Here is a 21,563-nt window from a genome sequence, read left to right on the forward strand (position 1 = left end):
AGCGGCAGCCCCGCGCACAAAATGGCTCCCGGGCGCTCCCCGCCATGGCAGCCCCCTTGGGGGTGAAGGGGCGGCCGGGGAGCGGGGGGGCTTTAGGAGCGGTGCTTTCGGCAGCTGTGTGTTCAACTGGAGGGGCGCGGACGCTACTGAAGCCGCCGGAGACCGCTCACAGCCGCGCTCGGCCCCCGAGCGGCACACCCACCCTCCTTTCGCCCCTCCGCCCCGCCTACTGACGCGCCGCACGCCCCGCCGCACGTGGTCTGTGGCCGGCGCGCGCCCGGGCCCCGCCCACCGCGCTTCCCCCTTGGCTGCCGGCGCGAGGCCACGCCCCCCGCGCGCTGCCGGGGGCGGGAAAGAGGCGCAGCAGGAGCACGTGACCCGACGGGTTGGGGCGGGGCGGGGCGGGGCGGGGCGGGGCGCGGCGTCACGTGGGGGCTCTCGCTCCGGTGGGCGACTAGCCCGCGCCGGGAGCCGCGCCGGAAGTGACGTGGCGGTTGCCGGAAATGCTGTGCTGGGCGGCGGCACGACGGCGGGCGGGCGGCGAGGAGGGCTCCTGCCGGGCGGCGGCATGGCGCACATCACCATCAACCAGTACCTGCAGCAGGTGGGTCCGGCGGCGCCTCCGGTAACGGTAACTCTCGTCACAAGTTGGCTCTCCGCGGAGCTCGCGGCGATATCCGTCGTAGCTGGGAACGGCTTCGGCGGTGGTCTTCTGGGTGGTGCTTCTTGAGAGGTCCCTTCCCGGTGCGTTATTTACTCCGTCTTTAAATCTTGACAGGAAAAGGGGTCTTTTTCACGTATGGAAACCCCATGCCGAATGGAAAATAGCGTAGAACAAAGTAGCAACGAAAGCAGCAAGAGAGGAGAGTTAAAAAATCAGCTACTTAAGCTCTTTCAGAGATTTTTGTTTATTTTTTTTTTAGCAAAGGAAACGTAATTTGGGGTTCTGCCAGTTTTTCATACTAAATATTAAGTCTGTATGAAACCTACGTGCAGGTCCTGGTTGTTTACATTAAAATTCCATTTGCAAGTCCTGGTTCTTTATATAAAAATTCCATCTGCAGCGTTACAAGCAGTAGTCTTCGGAGATTGCTCACGCCTTCACATACCTGTTTGATGCCCATAAGTCCAAATGGCATTTTTAAAAGCTTCTATAAATGTGGTTCACAGCTACTCCTTTATGGTACTGAATCCATCTAAGTTGTGTTGAGGTTCTCTGGTTTGCTTGTGTATTATAAGTGAGGAAAAAACAGAATGGCATTCACACCGTTCTCTCTCCTGACCCCTTTTTGAAAATCAGGTGGATTGAAAGTACATTGTTTTATTCAGTTTTAAACCTTTAAAACTTGGATTTGAAAAGGTATTGAGGTGGATGAACACAGTTTGTGAGCAGGTGGCTTACGTAGTCACGTGTAAATATGTTGTATGGCTGCAGCTGGATTTCAGCGTGTGTTGTGCTTTCCTTGGGTAGGTACAAGAAGCCATTGACAGCAGAGATGGACAGTTTTGTGCAGAATTGGTATCGTTTAAACACCCTCATGTCGCAAACCCAAGGCTTCAGGTAAGAATCTATTACCCTGGAAGAATCTGGTTTTGATATTTCTTTTGTTCGGCTTTCAGTTTTCTTAGCTGTTCTTATGCGTTCCTGCCCACTGGGGATAAGCCTCAGAAATCCGTTTCATAGTCCAGAGCAGGATCCCCTTGTAGACTAGTTCCCCTTTCTTTTTACAAAGATGTGTTTTCATTTTTATTCTGGGTGGCTTTGTGTGTTCCACTTGGAATTGTTTTCTGGATAGAGTCCTGGAGGTCCGCTGTGGCCAGATCTGCATTAGTTAGTAAAGTCAGTAATGTGACGCCCTGGAAGTAAATACAAAGAGCAAAACAGTGGGTAGTAAGGGTCCAGTGCTTGTGCCACGTGCGTTGCAGGTGCTTCTATATGAGACTGGCTCTAATCTGGTGGTGTAGACAGAATGCACGCTGTAGCAAGTCATTACACTGTGTTGGGTTATTAATACACATACATGTCTTTGCAATCTATCAGAACCTTAATTATAAGACTACCACGACGAAATATCCATTGCACCAGAAATAGAACATCGTACAGATGTTCCTTTCATGATTCATTGATTTATTCTGTCCTTAGCTTCCATCTCCAGAGGAGAAGTGTCAACAAGTGTTGGAACCACCATATGATGAAATGTTTGCAGCCCACTTAAGGTAAAGATGGACCGGGAACAGGCAAGTCGGTTGTGAGGCATCCGGCAGGGATGGGGAAGCATAAAGTTTACTTAGTTATTTTTTAAGGGCTTACATCTGAAGGCTTGGTATATAGGACTGCAGGAGATAAAGGCCTTCCATTTCTTTTCCACGTAAAGTTTGCTTTATGTACCTGACAGTCACCTGTATGTGGTCATTGGCACAGCTTTGGCATTGGTGCTTCTTGTTTTCTTTGCTCTGCTTTTACTAGCTACGTGAAAACTTAGAGTGAAGTAAGTAAGGGAAATAAACGTTTAAAAAAGGTAATTTGGGTCATCGAAGTACTCGTAAGTCAGCTTGAAGGCCTAAGTAGTTTTGTGAGGTTTTTAATAAAAAGAAATTCTATGTTGTATTAACACTGTCTTTAGTTCACTTTCAGAAGTCCTGGAAATATTTAACTATGCTAGTCTTGGTGACAGTTTCAATAAGAATTAGCACGTTACAGTTGGTTCTGTACGTACTGCAGAAACAAATCCCTGTTCTTGGATCAGTTTTGTGCAGTTATCAAACTCAGTGCTGTGTTAAAATACTTAGCTGTTTTCTTAGGAACATTTCTAATCCTCTTACTGTATCTCCTTTAATTAAACTGCAAAGCCTGTACCTGCTAAAAGGTGCAGTAACAACAACAATTGTCTTACGTATATATCTTTGGATGTGCTAACGCTCCTTTTCTTTGACAGATGTACTTACGCTGTTGGAAACCATGACTTTGTAGAAGCATACAAGTGCCAAACAGTTATCGTTCAATATCCTTTTCATAAGTCTTGTATATTTTTTTCAGATTAGCTGTTTTCTTGTAGAGTAAGTTATCGTTATCCCTTTTAGAATGTAGTCTGCTTCCAAATACGCTTCACGTATTTAAATCCTTAAGCAAGGAAATCCAGGTAGGCTCTTCTCTATTCAGCTTTCTCTGGGACTACGAAGGAATGTGCCTCTTGCCTGTAAAATAGAAAGTTATTTTCTCACAGAGAATAGGAGATCCTCAAATCCTTAATACACGTCCCAGTTTGTACCTGGCTGGAGGGAGGATACTGATAAAGAAAGCTGCTATGTTATCTCTAAGTGACCAGTGTTTTTCATTGCTACTGCAGCACCAAGAGCATGTGGCTGTGCTCACATTCCTCCCTACTGTGTCTTTGCATCCTGTTTTCTTATCTCCTTTGCTGCTTTGTTTGCTTCTGCCCTTTCATACAGCGTGTAGTGTATGGTGTGACAACTCCTCTGTTTTTTAAATCTGTGCTTCGGTTCGTAGCGTTTTAAATTCTCCTAAATGCAATACATCTTTCCTGCGAGCATTTCAGGCACATAAGGAAGAAAACTGGTAAGTGTATTGTAGAGACTTGCTTCAAAACTAGACTCTCATTTTTTTACTAGTATAATATAATCTAGTATATATTATACACTATAATATAGTATAATATAATATAGTAATCGAGCTAAAATTATGCCTACAGTTTTTATTTACCTCCAGCGGTACTGAGATGCAGCCTAATTGGTTTTGCTGCCTGAGTTTTTAGGTCCAAAAGTGTGAGAACTAAACATCTAAGCTTAAGTATTTAGAATATCAATAAGCAAACGTGAAGAATTTGTTCAAAGTGCGATTTTTTTTTTTTAAAGCCATTAGAAGCCTTTTATTTCACTGTGTTTGAAATTAATTCTTTCATTAGTGTAGGACTCTGAAATGCTGAGCTCTTGAAGACTTTACCTTTTTGAAAACATGCATTCTTGTTTACTTAAAGATTCGTGTATATTCGTCTAGGTTTATGACCAACTAGCAAGAAAAAATACCACTGTTTCTAATGTCTTTTAGTGCATGATTTGCATTTACTAAGCACTCTGTGCCTTACTTTTCCAGGGCCTTGCCTATTATGTATGCTGTAGCCCTTGATCTTCGAATTTTTGCTAATAATGTAAGTAGAATGGATTAACAACCTCGTTATTTTTATCTGGTACGAGTTTCTACGGTGGAAATATTTTTCCTTGATTACGTAGCCGAATTTTGCTCATTAGCATCTAATTTGTTGTTTAAGATTTTGTTAACACATTAAATTTGTCCCATCCTATTATAAAACTAGGTTGCTGAGTCTGCCTGACTCTCATTTGCAGCTTTAACTGGAGAGGTTCTGGGCACCTGCACGCAACCCACAGCTTAGAGCATACGAAGTGATTAGGCACTGTCTTTATAGAATAGCACAACGGTATAACTCGTGGTTTCGGTGTGTCGTCCTTGGGGTTTGTGGCTTTCTAAGGGTGGAGATGCACAAGGCAACAAAGCTAATCTAAGCACTCACCACATCTTGTGAGGGAAACTTGTCCCTCGTTTCCCTCTTCCATCTGTGTGTGTTGCTTTTGATGCTCATTGGAGCCTTTGCTGACTCCGTACAACTGTTGACAACAACAAAAAACATTATTTTTCTTAGTGAATTGAAGTAGCTTGCATAGGGATCTAATGAGGAATGCTTGGCCAAAGGTAAGCGACAGGGTCATGACCTTGCTCCTAGTCACTTGACCTGAAGACATGAAGTTGGTCCAAGCTAGATTAGAGTTTGTCAATATCCAATATTGTTAGTGGTTGTCCACTCAGGACTTCCTTGTGCACAGGAAACCCAAAGCAGCATGTTTTGCATATTTGCACAGAGAAGACCGTGTTGCATGTGTGTATGTGAGAGAGAGAGAGAGAAAGTGGGGTCGGTTTTGAATGTTATCTTTTAACCTTAGTATATTCAAAATATGTGGGTACAAGGAAGACTTGTGCAGCAGAGGATGTATTTACATTTCTTGTCCTTATATTTCAGCTGACGAGAATGCAAGTGTTAGAGTAAAACTTGCCAGAAAGCACGTAGCAACAATCCACTCACTGTTTTTTCCCAGTCTTCTTTGTTGTTTTAATTCCACGTTCATTAGTGTATGGTTCTTTCCGGCTTTACGTGAACAGTGTTGCCAACTTTTCTTATGACTCTGTAGCATGTGTTCCTTTCTCTTGAAAATCTCAGGTCGCAGCAGTGTGTATTACTACTAGAAAATGTTGAGTATAGGTTAGAAATAAAATCTAGTCCTTGTGGTTGTAAAGAGGAGCTTGATTATAATTTTTAAAACTAAGATCCCATAACTGGGGAAATGGTTTTTTTGCTCTCGTTTAAAAGATATTTCTTTTTTGCTTGATTTTTGGACTTTAAAGTTTGAGTTGGAGTGTGAATGCTCCAGTTCAGCTGTAAGATGATCCTTCTGAGAGCTGCATTAAGCTTCTTGGTGCTGAAGGTAAAAGTGGACAGTGCTTTTTTCAAAGTTCTGGCTGGCCTGCTCTGCATTGAGTTCGGTACAGGATGTTTAGGAACCTCTCCAAGTGTGGGTTGTGGGTTTTTTGGGTACATCTGTTCTGTCAGCTTGACTGCTATCAAGATTTAGGGGTTAGTAAGAGATAATATCTATTGTTATAATGTCTTATAAAATGCTATATTAAGGAACCAACCTGTTTACAGTCCAGTGAACCAGGATGTAGAGTTACATGTTGTTTCTTGCTGTGTAACGTTAGGCAGATCAACAGCTAATGAAGAAAGGGAAAAGCAAAGTTGGTGACATGTTGGAGAAAGCAGCAGAACTGCTGATGAGCTGTTTCCGAGTCTGTGCCAGTGACACGTAAGTGAAAGATGCTCCACAGAACTCGGGCTGCTTAATTGTTAAGAGCTTAATGAACTTTTACATAAGTTTTCTCTACTTACTGAGTTACTCATATATTTGGGTAAGAATGAACACTTCTGAGGCTTGTTTCCATTCCTAGTCTGTTCTCTCTTGACTATTAACTACAGCTGGAGAGGCCTCCCTCAGGTTTAAGCTTCCTAGCAGATGTTATTGGGAGGGACTGGCTATGTCCCCTTCTCTCAGGGAAGGTGATCAACCCTTTTGTGCTCTCTTGAAGTTTGCTTCAACGCGATCAGACTGGGAAGAGGTGACTTTGGTTTCCAGTCTTAGCAATTTAGCACTTTCCAGGTGGAGAAAATGCTTTTTTTTATTTTAAACCCCTCACCCATCTTTCATCTTGAATATTACAAGCGACTGCCATCCTAGTGTATGTGTTACCTGCAGACTGGAGGAAGGATTCTGCTGCAGATGAATAATATTCTACATGACATCTCATTATGTTGAGAAGAAGTGCAGCAGAGTTGTTCAGAAGTTAAGATTGGAGCACATTCTGTTTTGACAGTATTAGTGTGGTTTAAGACGAGGAATTTGGCTTTGGCTTTTATTTTCAGATGCTCATTTTTTATCCTTTAAAAAAAAAAATCCATAAAATATCTAGGGATGGAATTAACCATAAAAACAAAGTCATTATTTCCTTACAATGTTCAGTACTAGCAGCTTGTTTTTTTTCTATTACGACAGTCGAGCAGGCATCGAAGATTCCAAGAAGTGGGGCATGTTGTTTCTCGTGAATCAGCTGTTCAAAATTTATTTTAAGGTAGGGTTCAAGTCTTATAAACTGTGTTTTGTATTTTGTAGTCTGAGTCAAATTCACCCTTTTTTACATGATGTTGCGTATCTACCCTCTCTGTAAAACACAATTTTATTTTTTTTACCAGATCAACAAGCTCCACCTATGTAAACCCTTAATTAGAGCAATTGACAGCTCAAATCTGAAGGACGAATACAGTATGGCACAGCGAGTTACATACAGATACTATGTCGGACGCAAAGCCATGTTTGACAGTGACTTTAAGCAAGGTACTGTGTGGTGGTAAGACAGATTTAAGCTGTTGCGGCTTGGTGTGAACTCTGGTTTATGATGTGTGTGTGGCTCAAAATGTGTGCAGAAGGTGCAGTTATGTTTGCATTGATGACAGAAAAGTCGTGCTGGTACTAATAATATTAGTGAATTGAGCTGAAAATTCCAATATTGCTTGGAGCTGTTACACCTGACATCTGGATACTGACAAATTGTGTTTTCCTTTCTGAAAGAAGACCTATTTTTCTTGTAACACCTTGTCTTTTGTGTGATTTTTTTTTAAATATAATTTCAAATATAGCCTCAAGCTAGAAATGGGCATTGAGCACAGAATTTGGGTTACTGATTTAATCAATTTTTGTTGTTGGCTCTTGTAACTAGCACTGCTTTTATTTGTGTCTGCAGCTGAGGAGTACCTGTCCTTTGCCTTTGAGCACTGTCACCGCTCAAGCCAGAAAAACAAAAGAATGATCTTGATCTACCTGCTGCCAGTAAAGATGTTGTTGGTGAGTAAACGTTACTTTCCCAAATGACTTTTTGGGAGGCAAAAAAAACCAAACTGAAACTCAGTTTGGCTCTTCTGTGTGTTTTTTTTTTTTTCTCCCTATAAACACCAGTATATGCGAACTTTATTAGAGAGCTGAGGACAGAAAATGTAGAATTGTTATTTACAGCAAAGTAGGAAAGGAGAAAAAGGCTGCTTCCCCCACCTTCCTCCCACCTATCTGAAAGGTGGAACCTGAGGTTACTTCTGTAATAAAAATAAGAGAGCTCAAAATTAACTTAAAGTAATTTATGTCACTTAGCAGAGTGTCTGTGTGGTGATAACCATGCACAGACGGACCAGGGAAATGTTTGGATTCACTGCTACAAATCTGTGGTCCTTTCACCTGGTGAAGGGAAGGAGGATGTGCAAATAGATGGTTGAAGACTGTTGTGGTGCGTTTGCCACAGGAAAGAAAGGACTGCTGTCTGGTGTCTCTAATTGCACCTCGTGTGTTTACCCGTTTGAGGCATGTCAAGAACCACAGAGCATTTGGGTTTTGAAGAAATCAGTGAGGACTGGTTACCTGATGACTTCATCTTTTTGTCAAAAGAATTAAGTGCCTCTCTGCTTCTTGCTCACGTCCTTCCCCATGTGCTGCACTGGTATTTGTGCATCCCCTGAGTTAGTGGGGTTATGCAAACACTTAGCTCAGTGTAACTGAGGGGACAAGAACGAGATTTTACAGTGTTTTCTATTCCTGGCCCTATTACCGGAGTTCCTTGTGGAGAATTTTTTTTTTGTTATCCACTTCAGAGAGTTCCCATCTTCCACCCTTGTCCCAGCCTGCTCGTGACCATTCTCCCTTTTTCCCCTTTGTGCTCCCTTTTCCATCCCTTGCAGCGTCAATTCATTTCCTTTGCAGCCGTCTTTTGATGGAGGAAGTTAACCATGTGTAAGGGAGAAGCACAGTGGCTATCAGAATCAGCTTCTGCTCGTTTGTTGTCTGTCTTAGTGGTTGTTTTCAGATCAGTCAATGGTAAGGTTGATAAAGCCAACAGCCTTCCCTAAAGTGGTGGGTCCTGTTGGGCCTGAGATAACTGTAGCTTTTCTGTAGCAGTTCTAGTGTACAAGAGGCACTAAAGAATCTAAAGGTCATTGTTTTTACAGTTGCTTTTTAAAATCACATTCCAAACATTAACACTAACCTTAAAACTCTACTAAAATAGCTTGGGCGGTGGTGTTTTTTTTAATTTTATTTTTATTCCTAGCAGCTCTCAGTAAACATGCAGCAGGGTTCTGCTGTCAGTTAATCCTCCAACCAGGAAAGGAGTTACCAACAACAGAGCAGGATGGTAACTAAATTTAAAGGCTGACCAAGTCAGTGTGCAATCTGATCTCCCCTGTGCAAGGGGGGGCGGGTAAAAAAAAAAGTTTCTTTTTGATAGTCCACCTGGTTCAGTCTTACCTGATGTAACAATGAGAATTTTGTTTCTTTAAATTTAAACCGTCTTTTCTCTCTCTCTCTCTGACATTTGAATGTCCACATGGAGGCGTGGTGAAGAAAAAATCTGCTACAGACTGAGGTGGCACTTGACAGCGCTGAAGCACTGCTTGTATTATTAGTAATGCATGGGATTCCCACAGTTACTTTGTTTGAAGATTAGATCATACAACTGTAATGTAAAATTTGGATCTGCCTAAGTCTCGTGTCACAGGACCTTGATTTTTACAAGTTTGGTAACTGTTCTGCAACACTTAGAAATATTAAGGGACTCCATAAACCGTGATAAAGAGTTATTGTGAGTTGAGTTGCAGGAAGTTTGGCAGCGCTGGGGGGTTGTCCTACAAATACTTCCGTTTAACTCTTGTTCTGCAGGGAAAAAATGTAGTTAAACACTTGTCTGTTTCTCTAACAAATATTTTTATAGTTTATGTTGAAAATGTACTTGACTTTATGCTGGAAAACGTTTATTTTTCAGGGCCATATGCCAACCGTTCAGCTCTTAAAAAAGTACGACCTTATGCAGTTTGCTGAAGTAACAAAGGCTGTGAGGTACGGCGGTTACTTTATTGCATTGTGCGTTAGTTCAAAAACTGTTAACTAAAAGGTATTCATTTGGGATGGCTAAGGAAAGCAGGAGAAGGATGGTCTTACCAAGTCATGCAGTTTCTTTTCTTGATAGGGCGAGACCTTCTCACGTATTCATTTCTTCCATCCTTCTAGTGAAGGCAATCTTCTCCTACTGAATGATGCTCTGACAAAGCATGAGACCTTCTTCATTCGATGTGGAATCTTTCTTATCCTTGAGAAGCTGAAAATCATCACATACAGAAATCTCTTTAAGAAAGTGTAAGCATAACAAAAAAAAAAAAATCACATTTTTGCAAAAGCAGACATAATATGGCTTTACCTCAGACTGAGATAGAGATGTGTGTGTTCCTTAGCTCCCTCTAGGAGGGCAGAATTCCTGGTAAAGTGAATCTGTAGTAGAAAGGCCATTTTACTAAAAAAAACCAGAATTTCTAAGTGATTGTTTCCCAATAACAGATTTCCTGTTTTTTCTTTCAGATATTTACTACTCAAAACACACCAACTATCGCTAGATGCCTTTCTGTTTGCTCTGAAATTCATGCAAGTAGATGATGTTGACATTGATGAAGTCCAGTGCATTTTAGCTAACCTTATTTACATGGTATGTGCTACTCACGTATTGTTTTGTCCTTCCAGATTCCAGACAGTAGAAATTGTTAGGCAGAGAGTAAAAGTTTGTTACAAAAATATATCAGTAATCCTAGCTTTTCTTGGGTATAAAAGCTGATTCATTTGTGCCCAAATGGCAAATGTTTTCATTTGCCCAGGGGAATTCCTCTAGTTCTGGAACCACTGGTTTTGCAGGGACCACTTAAAATTGCAGTTGAATTCTGCATTACAAATCCAGTACTGACTTTTCTATAAAGCATAAATATTAATTTCAAAATGGAAAAATTATAACTGGGACCAGGAAGGGATTTGTTCTTCTGCATTTGAAGTAGGAGACTTTTGACTTTCTAACATCAGAAAAATTAAAGCCGCATTTCTTTGTTTCACACTTGTCTAAATGGGTCTTAACAACTCATGAATAGATATAGGCTTGCAATCTATAGATTTCTAATCTGTTAGAAGTTTTGGAGCAGCATTACAGTGTCAGCAAGAAAGCAAACTGCTTCTCTGTTTCTGAAACAGATTATTTGGTGTCCTCTCAGGGTAACAAAGGGTGGGATTAGGTGACTGGAAGATTTCTCTCAGTGCTATAACCTTATGTGTCTAAAAAGGAAGAAATATGGAATTTCGTTTTTAAATTTGGATTAGTGATTAATTAAAATCCTAATTTTAAAGTGAGCAAGAGTAAATTTAGAAACACTTCTCCAGAGCTCTTCAGGGAAATGTAAGCAAACCAGGAGGGGGCCCTGGCAACAGGCGGTCCAACGGCAGCGTTAGTATGCAAACATGGTTATGGTTCCAACTTTCTGCTTGCTGCGTGAGGTGACCCACTTACATAAATCGGATCCTTCCGAACACTAAGTACAGTAATGCAGTGGTGATTGAGTACATGCACGTAGCTTTGTTTGATTTAGCCTGATGGCAGGTGAGGTATAGGCGTTCTGTTACCAGCTTCCCGTACTAACTGTATTTCTTTCTCCTGCCAGGGTCATATTAAAGGCTATATATCTCACCAGCATCAAAAACTTGTTGTCAGTAAGCAGAACCCGTTTCCTCCGCTGTCAACGGTGTGTTGAGCATTGCATCTTAGCCGTGCAAGTACTTTTCAGATACACAGCTTGCCCAGTGGAGCTGCTCCTAATCAGCCAGGGAACTTTGTAAATGACCTGGGTCGTGTCCAGGACTGGAATACCAGGAACTGTTTATGGCTCCTTTCCCAGAATGACCAAGGCTGCCAGTGTAACAAAGTGCATTGGAATGAAATACTCACTTTTCAGTGATAGTTTCTGCAGGCTTTCTAGATCGTTCAAACTATCTCATGAAGAAATAAAAGCAAAGCATTCCAAACTCCTTTCAAAGTACTTAAAAGCTTTTACGAAGTACTGTGTGTTACTATTTCTGCATTTATCTTTCGGAAAAGTATCATCCTTTGGTACATACAGTAATCCAGTTTTCAGGGTGGAAATAATGTTTTCTTGTATGTTTTCCACTTTCTAAAGCTCTTCGATAATCTTGCTGCCCTCAAATATGCTCTTCAAGCCTTCTCTAAAAACTAGAGAAGTTGTACTTGACACCAAAAGCTTTGCAGTTTCAGTGATATTTACAAGTTCAAGTAAATTTGTGGTGTTTTTTTTTGGTCTGTAGTTGCTCAGATATGTTTTTGTTTTTTAATTCCTTTAATGTTTTGATTAAATTTTGTTACAATGAGCAAAAGCATATCTAAGTAATTTACCCATACACTGTTTTATTCTGTTTCTGGGGAAAAGACTGCCACTGGGTCCATTGTTTTAAGTGTTCCTTGTGTGTGTGTGTTCTGTTTTTTTTTATTATTTTTTGGGGGTGGGGAGGAGGAAGAGTACAACATACCTTTGTGTGTTGTGATGGGATATTTTTTTTAATAAAGAAAATAAAACATTTTTCCCCCTCTTTGGGAGTCTAGTTTTTATTTTACCCAGTTACTGAATTATGATTTATAATTAAAAACACAGCTGCCATGTATGATGGAGAAGAACTTTCTGGTGTTATGAGAGAGTCAAGTCCTTTATCAACATTTAAAGGCTTGGAGTGTTCTTGGTCTTCATAAGTTTTACATGTATAGAGGTTGAAATAAGAATATTGGTTTACTGATCCACATTTCAAGGGAATAAGAATTAAAAAGACTCATTTCCTTCTAGTAACATTTAAAAGCCCAGAAAAGCATCAATACTTTGAGTTTTAGAACGAACAGTTCTAGGAAACTTAGAGTTCAGTCAATTTATTAGTAAAGCACCTACATTTACTGTGTCATGACTGTGTGTTGTGTGTCAACAGAGGAAGGAAAGACAAATGGAATTTTCCGTGTGAATTGGAGTTAAATAGGTATCATCATTGCAACTTCCATTGCTGCAAATGGTGATAGAGTCAAATGTGTCTACTGGCTGCCTCCAAATGTTTCTTTGCAGGGATTGGTAGGGGTTTGGTGCTGGAGGGTTGGTTGTGTTTGTCTTACTTCATTTTGTGTTTAAGCCATATCATATATCTCGCAGCGTTGGTAAACAGAAATGTTTTTCTGTCGGCGTCTTCTAGTGGCCAGGGTCCCAGGATACCAGTCAGAAACCAAGTGCCCTTATACTCAGTGGCCATAAAGCTTCCTCCAGTCAGTCGTTTGTCTGTGACCTCCTGGATGCGTCCACAAAACTGCCTGTTCGTGAGGCTTACGTTGAGTATTTGTTTGCAGTCCTCCGTAGGGAGGTAGGAAACCTGCAACTCGTCACCTTGAACTTCATCGCCTTCTCTTTTCCAGCCGCTGACTGTACCAACCAATTTGGGAATCAAAATATGTTCTGCAAAGTCTCTTTCAGGGATGCATACAGGAAGCTGGTGGTTGTTGCACTCAACGGGCTCGTGGAGTTGTAGTAGCGCAATGTTGTTCTCACCAGTGTCGTCATCGTACCGGATGTGTATGTGTTTCTCGTGAACTTGCATTATCCTCTCAGTTCCACGTGTTCTGTTGTGCCCTGTGAAGCAATGACATGTTCACTGCTCTTAAGGATATCAGAGACTTGAAAACAGAATGTAAATCGATAACAACTGCCTAGTGGTGCTGAGAAATATGTGCTGCAGAGAAACATTCTTGAAATGTGGTAAAGGTAAATTAAGAATGACAGCTTTTCAAAGTTGCGTAGAAGCATGCATAATTTCAGAGGGGAAGGACAAATACCCAACAACAGAAGAAAATTTTGGCATGAAACGTTTCTTTTTGGGGGGAGGGAGGGTAGTGATCTCTAAACGAACCTAGTTTAGCATGTCCCTAGATGCTGAGCCGGGCCTTGTGAGGGCCTTTGAGAGGTACTGGTCTTTCTGCTCATTTTCTAGAGAGGCATAGGACAGCTGTAGTTCTAACCTGACACTTAGTTAAGATGCTTAAATGAGATGCCAGCAGATTTATATACTATAACAATACTTTTAGTGCAGCAGAAATTTTAGTAAGCTGTTTTTAAAAGTAGCTTAACAGTGCCGAAAGGTGCTACAACAAAAGGAAAGGTTTCATCACCTACCAGCACCAACCCTGATTTCAAAATGGCTGTGCAGAAGGGCACACTCCGCTGTGGTCAGGACAAAATTACTTTTTAGCAGCACCCCTCCACAGAAGCCTTTCCCTTCTGAGTTTAACAGCAAGACCTAAGAAAATACAAAAAGATGATAATTAGCACTGTCCATGTGAAAATAAGTCATAGATTTCATGAATTGCTAGAAATACCTGCCAAGGAAAGCGCTTGTCATGTTTCTTCAGGGTTTCACTTATCAGATTATCACTGTCTTGAAGTCTGCCACATGCACATTGATCTAGCAAATGAATTAGAAAAAATAAAAACCTCATGCTGTAACATTTCAAGACAACTACTACCTGCACGTATTTTAAGTATTCCTTCTTGGCTGTAGGGTTTGGATTTTATACCAAGGAAAAGGACAATTTCTCAGCTGGTGAAAATCAGAATGATTAACTTGACTTCTGTAGTGTGATAGCCCTAAACAATCTGGGTCATTGTGTTAGGCTCGTGGTGACCAGCTCTCACTTTGTCTGCAACTTCCAAACTGAGGCTTCCTCTCCAGCTAGCCATCAGCACAGGTTGCTTCCTCATCTTTGTATCCTGTATTTGAACTGCACTAAACACCTCCTAGTTGTCGGGTGCGTGGGTGCCTAGTCCTCAGTACCAAACTAGAGCTGGTTTGATGTAAAATCCACCTGAAATGTGCATTTAGCGTGGACATCAAATCTTCACTAAAAGCGGCTGTACAGCTCCATACCTGTTTGGCTGCGATGAGGTTGGAAAAATAAAGAGGGCTACCATTCCAAATTAACTAACAAGGCAGCAAGTGCTGCCTTTTATTTATCAGGCTGTTGGGTGCCTAATCTGAATCAATTGAACCTCATTCCCAAACGGGCAGGTCTTCTGTTGCTCTTTACTGAGAGTAGGAGTGGAAAACCTGCACCAGTGAGTGATATGTAGAATGATGCTAGTGCTCTGTGCAACCCCATCTGTAAATGTTCAGATCAAATGTTCCTTCTTTTACCACTGCTCAGGCATCTTTGTTTGCCAGTCCCTAGGTTCCTCCTTTTTTTGTCCAGTTTGGAAGGTTAATATTCTTATTTCTGGAGTCCCCAAGCGGGCTGATTGCATCTGGATATCAGATTCACTGCCTGCCCACCCAAGAATTGTTCATGGGCCCTACTTCCATGCTCACACCTACCTAATGCAATGCATTGTTTTTTGTCCTTCCCGAGCTCGTAGCCATCAGCACAGGAGCAACGGTACGAATTGGTTCCTGGATAGCAGAAATGGTGACATCCTTCTTTTCCTTGGTGCCGACATTCATTTTTAGCTGGAGAGAACAAGCAGGGAAAAAGCATTGGGAACGGTTCAGGTGGAGTTTTCTTGCGTAGCCTGAGTCCTCTTTGCTAAGCATTTTACTTTTACTCACTTTGTGTGGGGGTGGGTAGGAACTCTGTCTTCCTGTAGGATTTCCCACCACATGTTTTTTACCCTCATCGGGCAGAAATTGGGCAGAGAGAGCTGTCTTTGCAGCTTCCACAGGCTTATAGCACCCAGTACCTCCCTGCACCAGACTGTCCACGCTGCTGAGTTTTGGGGAATATTAGTACCCAAGGGTCAAACTAGGCTTTCCACGTGAACCCACAAAAGGATGCCATAGGTTTTCTCTGCTCAGTTAAGCAAAGCCCTATGGATCAGCACCAGGGGAACCTTTTGAACTTTTTAAGAAGGCAGGTATTGTATGGTCAAGAAAAAGGCTAAAGCTTTCTGCTTTCCAGCAAAAAGAAATGTGTAGCTTCTGTTTCTCATGCTTGTGCTAAGAAAATTAAAACTAACAGCTGCCACATATAAGGAAAAAAAAAAAAAGGAAAGGAGTATTAATCATCTTTGAAACATGGCCAGTCAGCTTTCTGTGGCTGAGCAAACACAGCTTCAGTACAAAGCAACAGGAAGAGCATTTGATCTATCTCACAGGTGGAGAAGTGGAAACAAAATCTGCATGTGATATGGCTCTCGATGGCTCATGCAGAGCAGGTCAGGCTCCCCAGGGGGATACTCTGCCCCTCTCCACTCACACCCTGCTACAGAAAATGTCCCTCCTGTGTCCTGGGGGCCCTGCAGACGGGCACAAATACTAACCTTGGGGCTAGGAAGCAAAACCTGTTGGATATGAATATGCAAGATCCATCCCAGTGTGTTTTTTTCCCCAGGGCTCAGTACTGGGGCCAGTTCTCTTTAATATCTTTATTGATGATCTGGATGAGGGGATTGAGTGCACCCTCAGTAAGTTTGCAGACGACACCAAGTTAGGTGCGTGTGTCGATCTGCTCGAGGGTAGGAAGGTTCTGCAGGAGGATCTGGATAGGCTGGACCGATGGGCTGAGGCCAACCGTCTGAAGTTCAACAAGGCCGAGTGCCGGGTCCTGCACCTGGGACACAACAACCCCAAGCAGCGCTACAGGCTGGGAGATGAGTGGTTGGAAAGCTGCCTGGCAGAGAAGGACCTGGGAGTACTGGTTGACAGTCGGCTGAATATGAGCCAGCAGTGCGCTCAGGTGGCCAAGAAGGCCAACAGCATCCTGGCTTGTATCAGAAACAGTGTGGCCAACAGGTCTAGGGAAGTGATTGTCCCCCTGTACTCGGCTCTGGTGAGGCTGCACCTCGAGTACTGTGTTCAGTTTTGGGCCCCTCGCTACAAGAAGGACATCGAGGTGCTTGAGCGAGTCCAGAGAAGGGCGACCAAGCTGGTGAGGGGTCTGGAGAACAAGTCTTACGAGGAGCGGCTGAGGGAGCTGGGGTTGTTCAGTCTGGAGAAGAGGAGGCTCAGGGGTGACCTTATCACACTCCACAGGTACCTTAAAGGAGGCTGTAGCGAGGTGGGGGTTGGTCTATTCTCCCACGTGCCTGGTGACAGGACAAGGGGCAATGGGCTAAAGTTGCGCCAGAGGAGGTTTAGGTTGGATATTAGGAAGAACTTCTTTACCGAAAGGGTTGTTAGGCATTGGAATGGGCTGCCCAGGGAAGTGGTTGAGTCACCATCCCTGGAGGTCTTTAAAAGACGTTTAGATGTTGAGCTTAGTGATATGGTTTAGTGGAGGACTTGTTAGTGTTAGGTCAGAGGTTGGATTAGGTGATCTTGGAGGTCTCTTCCAACCTAGATGATTCTGTGATTCTCTTTTAAGGGCCAGTTAATGTAGAATAGAATCATAGAATTATTAGGGTTGGAAAAGACCTCCAAGATCGTCTGGTCTAGCCATCACCCTACGACCAATGTCACCCACTAAACCATGTCCTTAAGCATATATGATAGCAATTAGACATGCAGTGGGGTAGGATTATGAACTATAGTTTAGCATACACAAGGAAACTTAGGTCAAACATCTCAGTTGGTGTAGTATCAGGGAACCACCATCACATTGCACAAACTGTGTGTTAACCCCATGCTGGTGGTGCCTCACCAAAGGCGCAGTCCTCCCCCTCGTAGCCCTCGGTGCAGGTGCAGGTGTAGCCGCGAATGCTGTCCTCGCACACGCCATCGTTCTGGCACGGGTTAGAGGAACATCTCTGGCCACCTGGGGAGGGACAGCCCAAAGACTGGAATTAGGTGGAAGCCATCCCACCCTCACAGAGGCAATGAGACACGGAGCAAAGATGTTTAGTATGAGTCTTCATAACATTCAGATCCTGGATCCACAGAACTGTCCCCTGCACTCGGTGTTTTAAGGGCTTCCATAGAAAATTAGTACTAATGCTGTTTTTACCACCTCCCTATCTACTGTCTAAAACTAAGATTGCAAATGAATAAAAAAAAAATCAGAATAAGAAGAGCGAACTCTTTGGATGTGGCATGCAGCAGAGATGGAGGGGGTGAGGCCTAGTCACCTTGCGCCCGTGACGCAGGCCCTGTGCCCAGGAGGTGCCCAGCTACATCACACCATGTCAGCATCAACCCACATCAGCTTTGCAGGTTTATTTCTAGCCTCAGAAGCTGCCAAGGAACAGCCTCCAGAGCAGCCCAGTGGCTTTTAGCACCTATTTGCCTCACTCAGGGTCAAACGGTAGGCTCGTACTTGGCAGGTTGTGCTGGTAGACCTATGCTGGTGAATTGTATCAGTAAAATAGACGTTCCCATGTGTCTCTTACACACTGAAATGGTCAGCTTACAAAAGAAAATACACCCCTTTTGCCTTGCATGCCCTGGTAGTTCTATTACCACTGTCCTGGGCTACAGCTGCCATCCCAGCCCACGCCCAGGTGGCCAGCAAGGCCACCATGCCATGGAAATGGTGCTCGTGGATGGGTGAATCTGTAAGAAGCAAAATGTTCTGCTCCCAGGTTACAGCCCAACAAACAGGGAAAGAAACAGCCTGTTTCTTGGGATAGCATCTACTCACTTTGAACTTGCATGTGCTCTGTAGTCTTAACTGCTTTTTCGTATTTAAGACTTTTTTAATCCTTTCACATCAGCCCTTCTCCTCTTGTTTTGCTAGTGATATGACACATAGCGACTGTGTGTTTCTTGTAGAATAAACTGCTAAAAACTGCTGAAAACTCTTAGAAACAACATGAGACTGAAGCATCATGTTCACAACATGCCACCACTATGAAGGAGAGAAATCAAGAGGCCAGCTTACCGTAGTAGTTATCCCAAAACATTTTCTGAAAAAAAGGGGAAATCAGATTTCAATTCTCAAATAATATCATCTTCCATAAATATTTTGGCAAAACAGAGATTTTACATGAGAGAATACACACTCAGTTTAACATTCACACAGTCACACGATTACAAATTTTGTCCTGCCATCAAGATTTGAATGACATGAGGTGTGAGGGAGGGTTTGCATCCTGCACATCTTCTTGCTTCTTAAGAAGCTATAAAGGAAAAGAGACTCTTCATGGGCAAGAGAGAAACAGCTGAGCCCTGCAGTAGCATGGCTTCCTTGAAAAACTGGCCAACTATTGTCTCCCTGTTGTGCAGCCACATGAGAGGTGACCCCATCCTGTCCTGGTTGTCCCCCACTGGTGGCCAGGGCTCCTCCTCTCCCTTACCCTGCTGCTTTTTCCCCAGACGGTGCTTCTGGAGGTAGAGGTAACAGCACAAAGTGATGCTTCAGGTAAGTAAAAGGAAGTTAAAATACTTACGAGCATCTCATCATTTTCAAATACTTCTCTTGCTTCCTCTTGTGTGCATCTCTCTTCAAGGCATTCTCTTTCCAAGCTGCCTTGGAGGACCTCCTCCAGAAGGAGAGAGCTGGCACGCCTGTGTCTCTTGATAACTTCATTTGCATCATCAGCTGATATAAACACTGAAACATCGCGTGACAAGATGCTAACATAAGTACTTAGGCTAGTTTCCTTTACGCTTTCACTTTTTTTTTTTTTAAACAATCTTATTGTTTAGCCACATTTTATCATGAAGAGAAATCATGACACAGTTTTCTTTCGTTTCCCACCCCTCTTACAGTCCTGAGCACAAGAAGGTCCTGGTCCTTTGTCAGTGCTCCCAAGTAGTAAAAAACAAAAACAAAATGAACCGAACAAAAAGGATTCAGGTCTGACTCACTGCTGAACTTTTCTGCATAATTCCTTGTAATATAAAGAATTTTTGCAGCTCTCTGCAGAAGCCTTTCCTGCTGCATATTTTTTTCCTGCACTGGACACACAGACAGCTTGGTTGTGCCATGGCTACGGGAAGAGGTAAATATTATTATAAAGGCAGAGGCTGTTTTGTAAGAGTCCATGGGACTTTCAGCAGAAATGAAAGTGATTTGTATTTATTTGTGATGAAGGATCCTAACTGATGCCCTTCAGTCTGACTTCATGGGGATTTTTTGCTGCCAAGCATGACATGGCTCAGGGTGGCTATAAATAAAAGTTACCCCCCAGCAATGTTCAGAAAAAGCTGTCATATGCCATCCTTTACCTGGAAGACTCCATAATCTTTTTGATTTGAGTTAAGAGGAGGAAAATCCAAAGACATGACAGAGATCAGACCTTAAAACTCCCCTTTGCAATGATGCCCACCACAAAAACCACCTGTCAAGGGGGAAGGCTGGTGAGGTGCTGTTGCCTGTTGCCTTTGACATTAACCAGAACACGGCTGCATGTGTCAGCGCACGTTTGTCAGTTCCCCTGTACTCAGAAAGTAAACCCAGTGGGACAGGGACTGGGTTGGTTTGTTTGTTTGCTTAATACATTGTACAGTTGTTGGGGGCCCGAAGGTTGAAACAAGCAGTGATACTGGAACTGGAAAAAGTGACAGCACTAAAAAGATTATTCTGAATCTGTGTGTAGTTTCTTAGTTATGCTTTTGAAGGATAGCAGATAAGCAGGAGGCTTGCATGTGGTGCTAAGACAAAGCATCACGTTTGTGTTTTGCATTTGGAAAAGTTCTCTAGCACCCCACCACATTTCTGCTCTGCTGTGCTTCATACACATCTCTGCTGCTGCCAGGGGCATCATTCTGCCCTTCACAAGCAGTCACCTCTTTCTTTCTTTCTTTCTTTCTTTCTTTCTTTCTTTCTTTCTTTCTTTCTTTCTTTCTTTCTTTCTTTTTCTTCCTTCCTTCCTTCCTTCCTTCCTTCCTTCCTTCCTTCCTTCCTTCCTTCCTTCCTTTCCCAGATCCTGCTTATTTGTGACAAACCACAGAGGATGAATACAGAAAACATATATTTCTGCAAGCTATACTAAGTGTGCTTCTCAGCCTCTTTCATAAGACTTTTATTTTCATTTCAGCAGCAACTAGGTATATAAAACAATTTTTTCTTTAATATCCAGGACACTCAGAATCATGACTAAATATCACCATGATGTAATTGATGGCGTTACAAAATTACATTGCTTCAATAACCTACCATAGTTTTTACTTAAATATACGAAAACAAAAACAGAAAAACCCACACAGAGGAAAGTGTAAGGAAACACAGAGTTTTTAGTGCTGTCAGCCTGTGCTGCAAAGTAAACATGATACAAGGCACGAAATTACTGGTGTGTTTACAAGAACAGGAGCACAAATCAGAATTAAAGGGGCAACAAAACGAAGGCCATACCTGTCTCCTCTGTGGGAATGAAAAGGACAGAGAGAAGAAACAACATTGTCCAAAAGCAACCTGCCATTGTTACCCTCTGCAGCTAATGGTAACCCTGCCTGCATTCCTGCAGCTCTTTGGGGAAATTGATAAACAGGGGATGTTAAAGTTTAAAGTCCAGCTGCTCAAGAGAAAACAAAACCTCTGAGGGCAAAGCCTGGCCTCAAAGTCAACATGTGAAAACCTCAAAAAAATGTGTTTGGTGGTGCAACAGTACCCCTTCTCGTAATGCAATGGCTGAAGGCAGAGAAGGTTTGGAAACCTACAAATTTGGGGTATTCCTCTCATCCCCCAGCCTTCCCTTTCCCATCACCAAATGGGGAGAAATTAAAAAATATGAGCATTTCTTCGTGCCATACCAAAGCACTGCCACAATCTGGATGATGATGACTGCAGGGATTGGTTTTACAGTGTGACTGCTGTACACGCTGTCCTCACAAAACTTTTACCAAGGCAGGGCATAGAAAGCCTTCTGTCCTTGGAGCTTAGCTGCACCAGTCAAATCCCATCAGCTTTTGACATTGCAGTGAATTAAACAAGCCTGATATTTCCCCTGTGGGAAATATATCTTAAAGGATATGGCATTTGTGTTTGCTTTTTTTTTTTTTTTCCTCCCAGCTTCCAGCTCCTGGTGGTAACACAGAGCCTGTGAAAGGAGGTATGACTGTGGAGCAGACCCCAGACAGTCCTGACACAGGTCAAGAGGATGGGTGGATGTATTATCATGCAAGGGCTGTGATCTGCAGTGGCAATGGTGCTGTGGGGAGTTTTTGAGGTC

The 21,563-nt window shown here is 42.7% G+C and overlaps 2 protein-coding genes across 2 annotated transcripts; one reads left to right on the forward strand and one right to left on the reverse strand.

Moving 5' to 3' along the window:
* The first annotated feature begins 385 nt into the window (after nt 1–385).
* PCID2 (PCI domain containing 2) lies at nt 386–12,090 on the forward strand. Its single transcript, XM_040557252.1, has 14 exons — nt 386–604; nt 1,472–1,561; nt 2,144–2,217; nt 2,937–3,002; nt 3,536–3,577; nt 4,112–4,166; nt 5,789–5,892; nt 6,637–6,712; nt 6,834–6,975; nt 7,382–7,482; nt 9,443–9,516; nt 9,688–9,813; nt 10,033–10,156; nt 11,151–12,090. Exons 1-14 carry the CDS (start codon nt 569–571, stop codon nt 11,238–11,240), a joined length of 1,200 nt encoding a protein of 399 aa, XP_040413186.1. The 5' UTR covers nt 386–568; the 3' UTR covers nt 11,241–12,090.
* On the reverse strand, nt 11,991–20,839 carry PROZ (protein Z, vitamin K dependent plasma glycoprotein). The gene is made up of 8 exons (XM_040557551.1): nt 20,747–20,839; nt 18,840–19,003; nt 18,332–18,356; nt 17,156–17,269; nt 14,896–15,027; nt 13,904–13,989; nt 13,701–13,824; nt 11,991–13,160 (listed from the first exon to the last, which is right to left on the reverse strand). Exons 1-8 carry the CDS (start codon nt 20,811–20,813, stop codon nt 12,649–12,651), a joined length of 1,224 nt encoding a protein of 407 aa, XP_040413485.1. The 5' UTR covers nt 20,814–20,839; the 3' UTR covers nt 11,991–12,648.
* Nucleotides 20,840–21,563: the final 724 nt, after the last annotated feature.

The sequence above is a fragment of the Cygnus olor genome, chromosome 1 (assembly GCF_009769625.2).
Source record: "Cygnus olor isolate bCygOlo1 chromosome 1, bCygOlo1.pri.v2, whole genome shotgun sequence".
NCBI lineage: Eukaryota > Metazoa > Chordata > Aves > Anseriformes > Anatidae > Cygnus > Cygnus olor.

Bases quoted from the DNA above. Each gene is read 5' to 3' on its own strand.
- PROZ (XM_040557551.1), bottom strand. From the start codon at position 20,813: ATGGCAGGTTGCTTTTGGACAATGTTGTTTCTTCTCTCTGTCCTTTTC. The intron at 18,357-18,839 runs GTAAGTATTTTA...CCTTTTTTTCAG, and splicing joins TTGAAAATGATGAGATGCTC to AAAATGTTTTGGGATAACTA. The intron at 13,161-13,700 runs GTAGGTGATGAA...ATTGCTTCACAG, and splicing joins TGAAATCAGGGTTGGTGCTG to GGCACAACAGAACACGTGGA.
- PCID2 (XM_040557252.1), top strand. From the start codon at position 569: ATGGCGCACATCACCATCAACCAGTACCTGCAGCAG. The intron at 2,218-2,936 runs GTAAAGATGGAC...TTTCTTTGACAG, and splicing joins ATGTTTGCAGCCCACTTAAG to ATGTACTTACGCTGTTGGAA. The intron at 10,157-11,150 runs GTATGTGCTACT...TTCTCCTGCCAG, and splicing joins TAGCTAACCTTATTTACATG to GGTCATATTAAAGGCTATAT.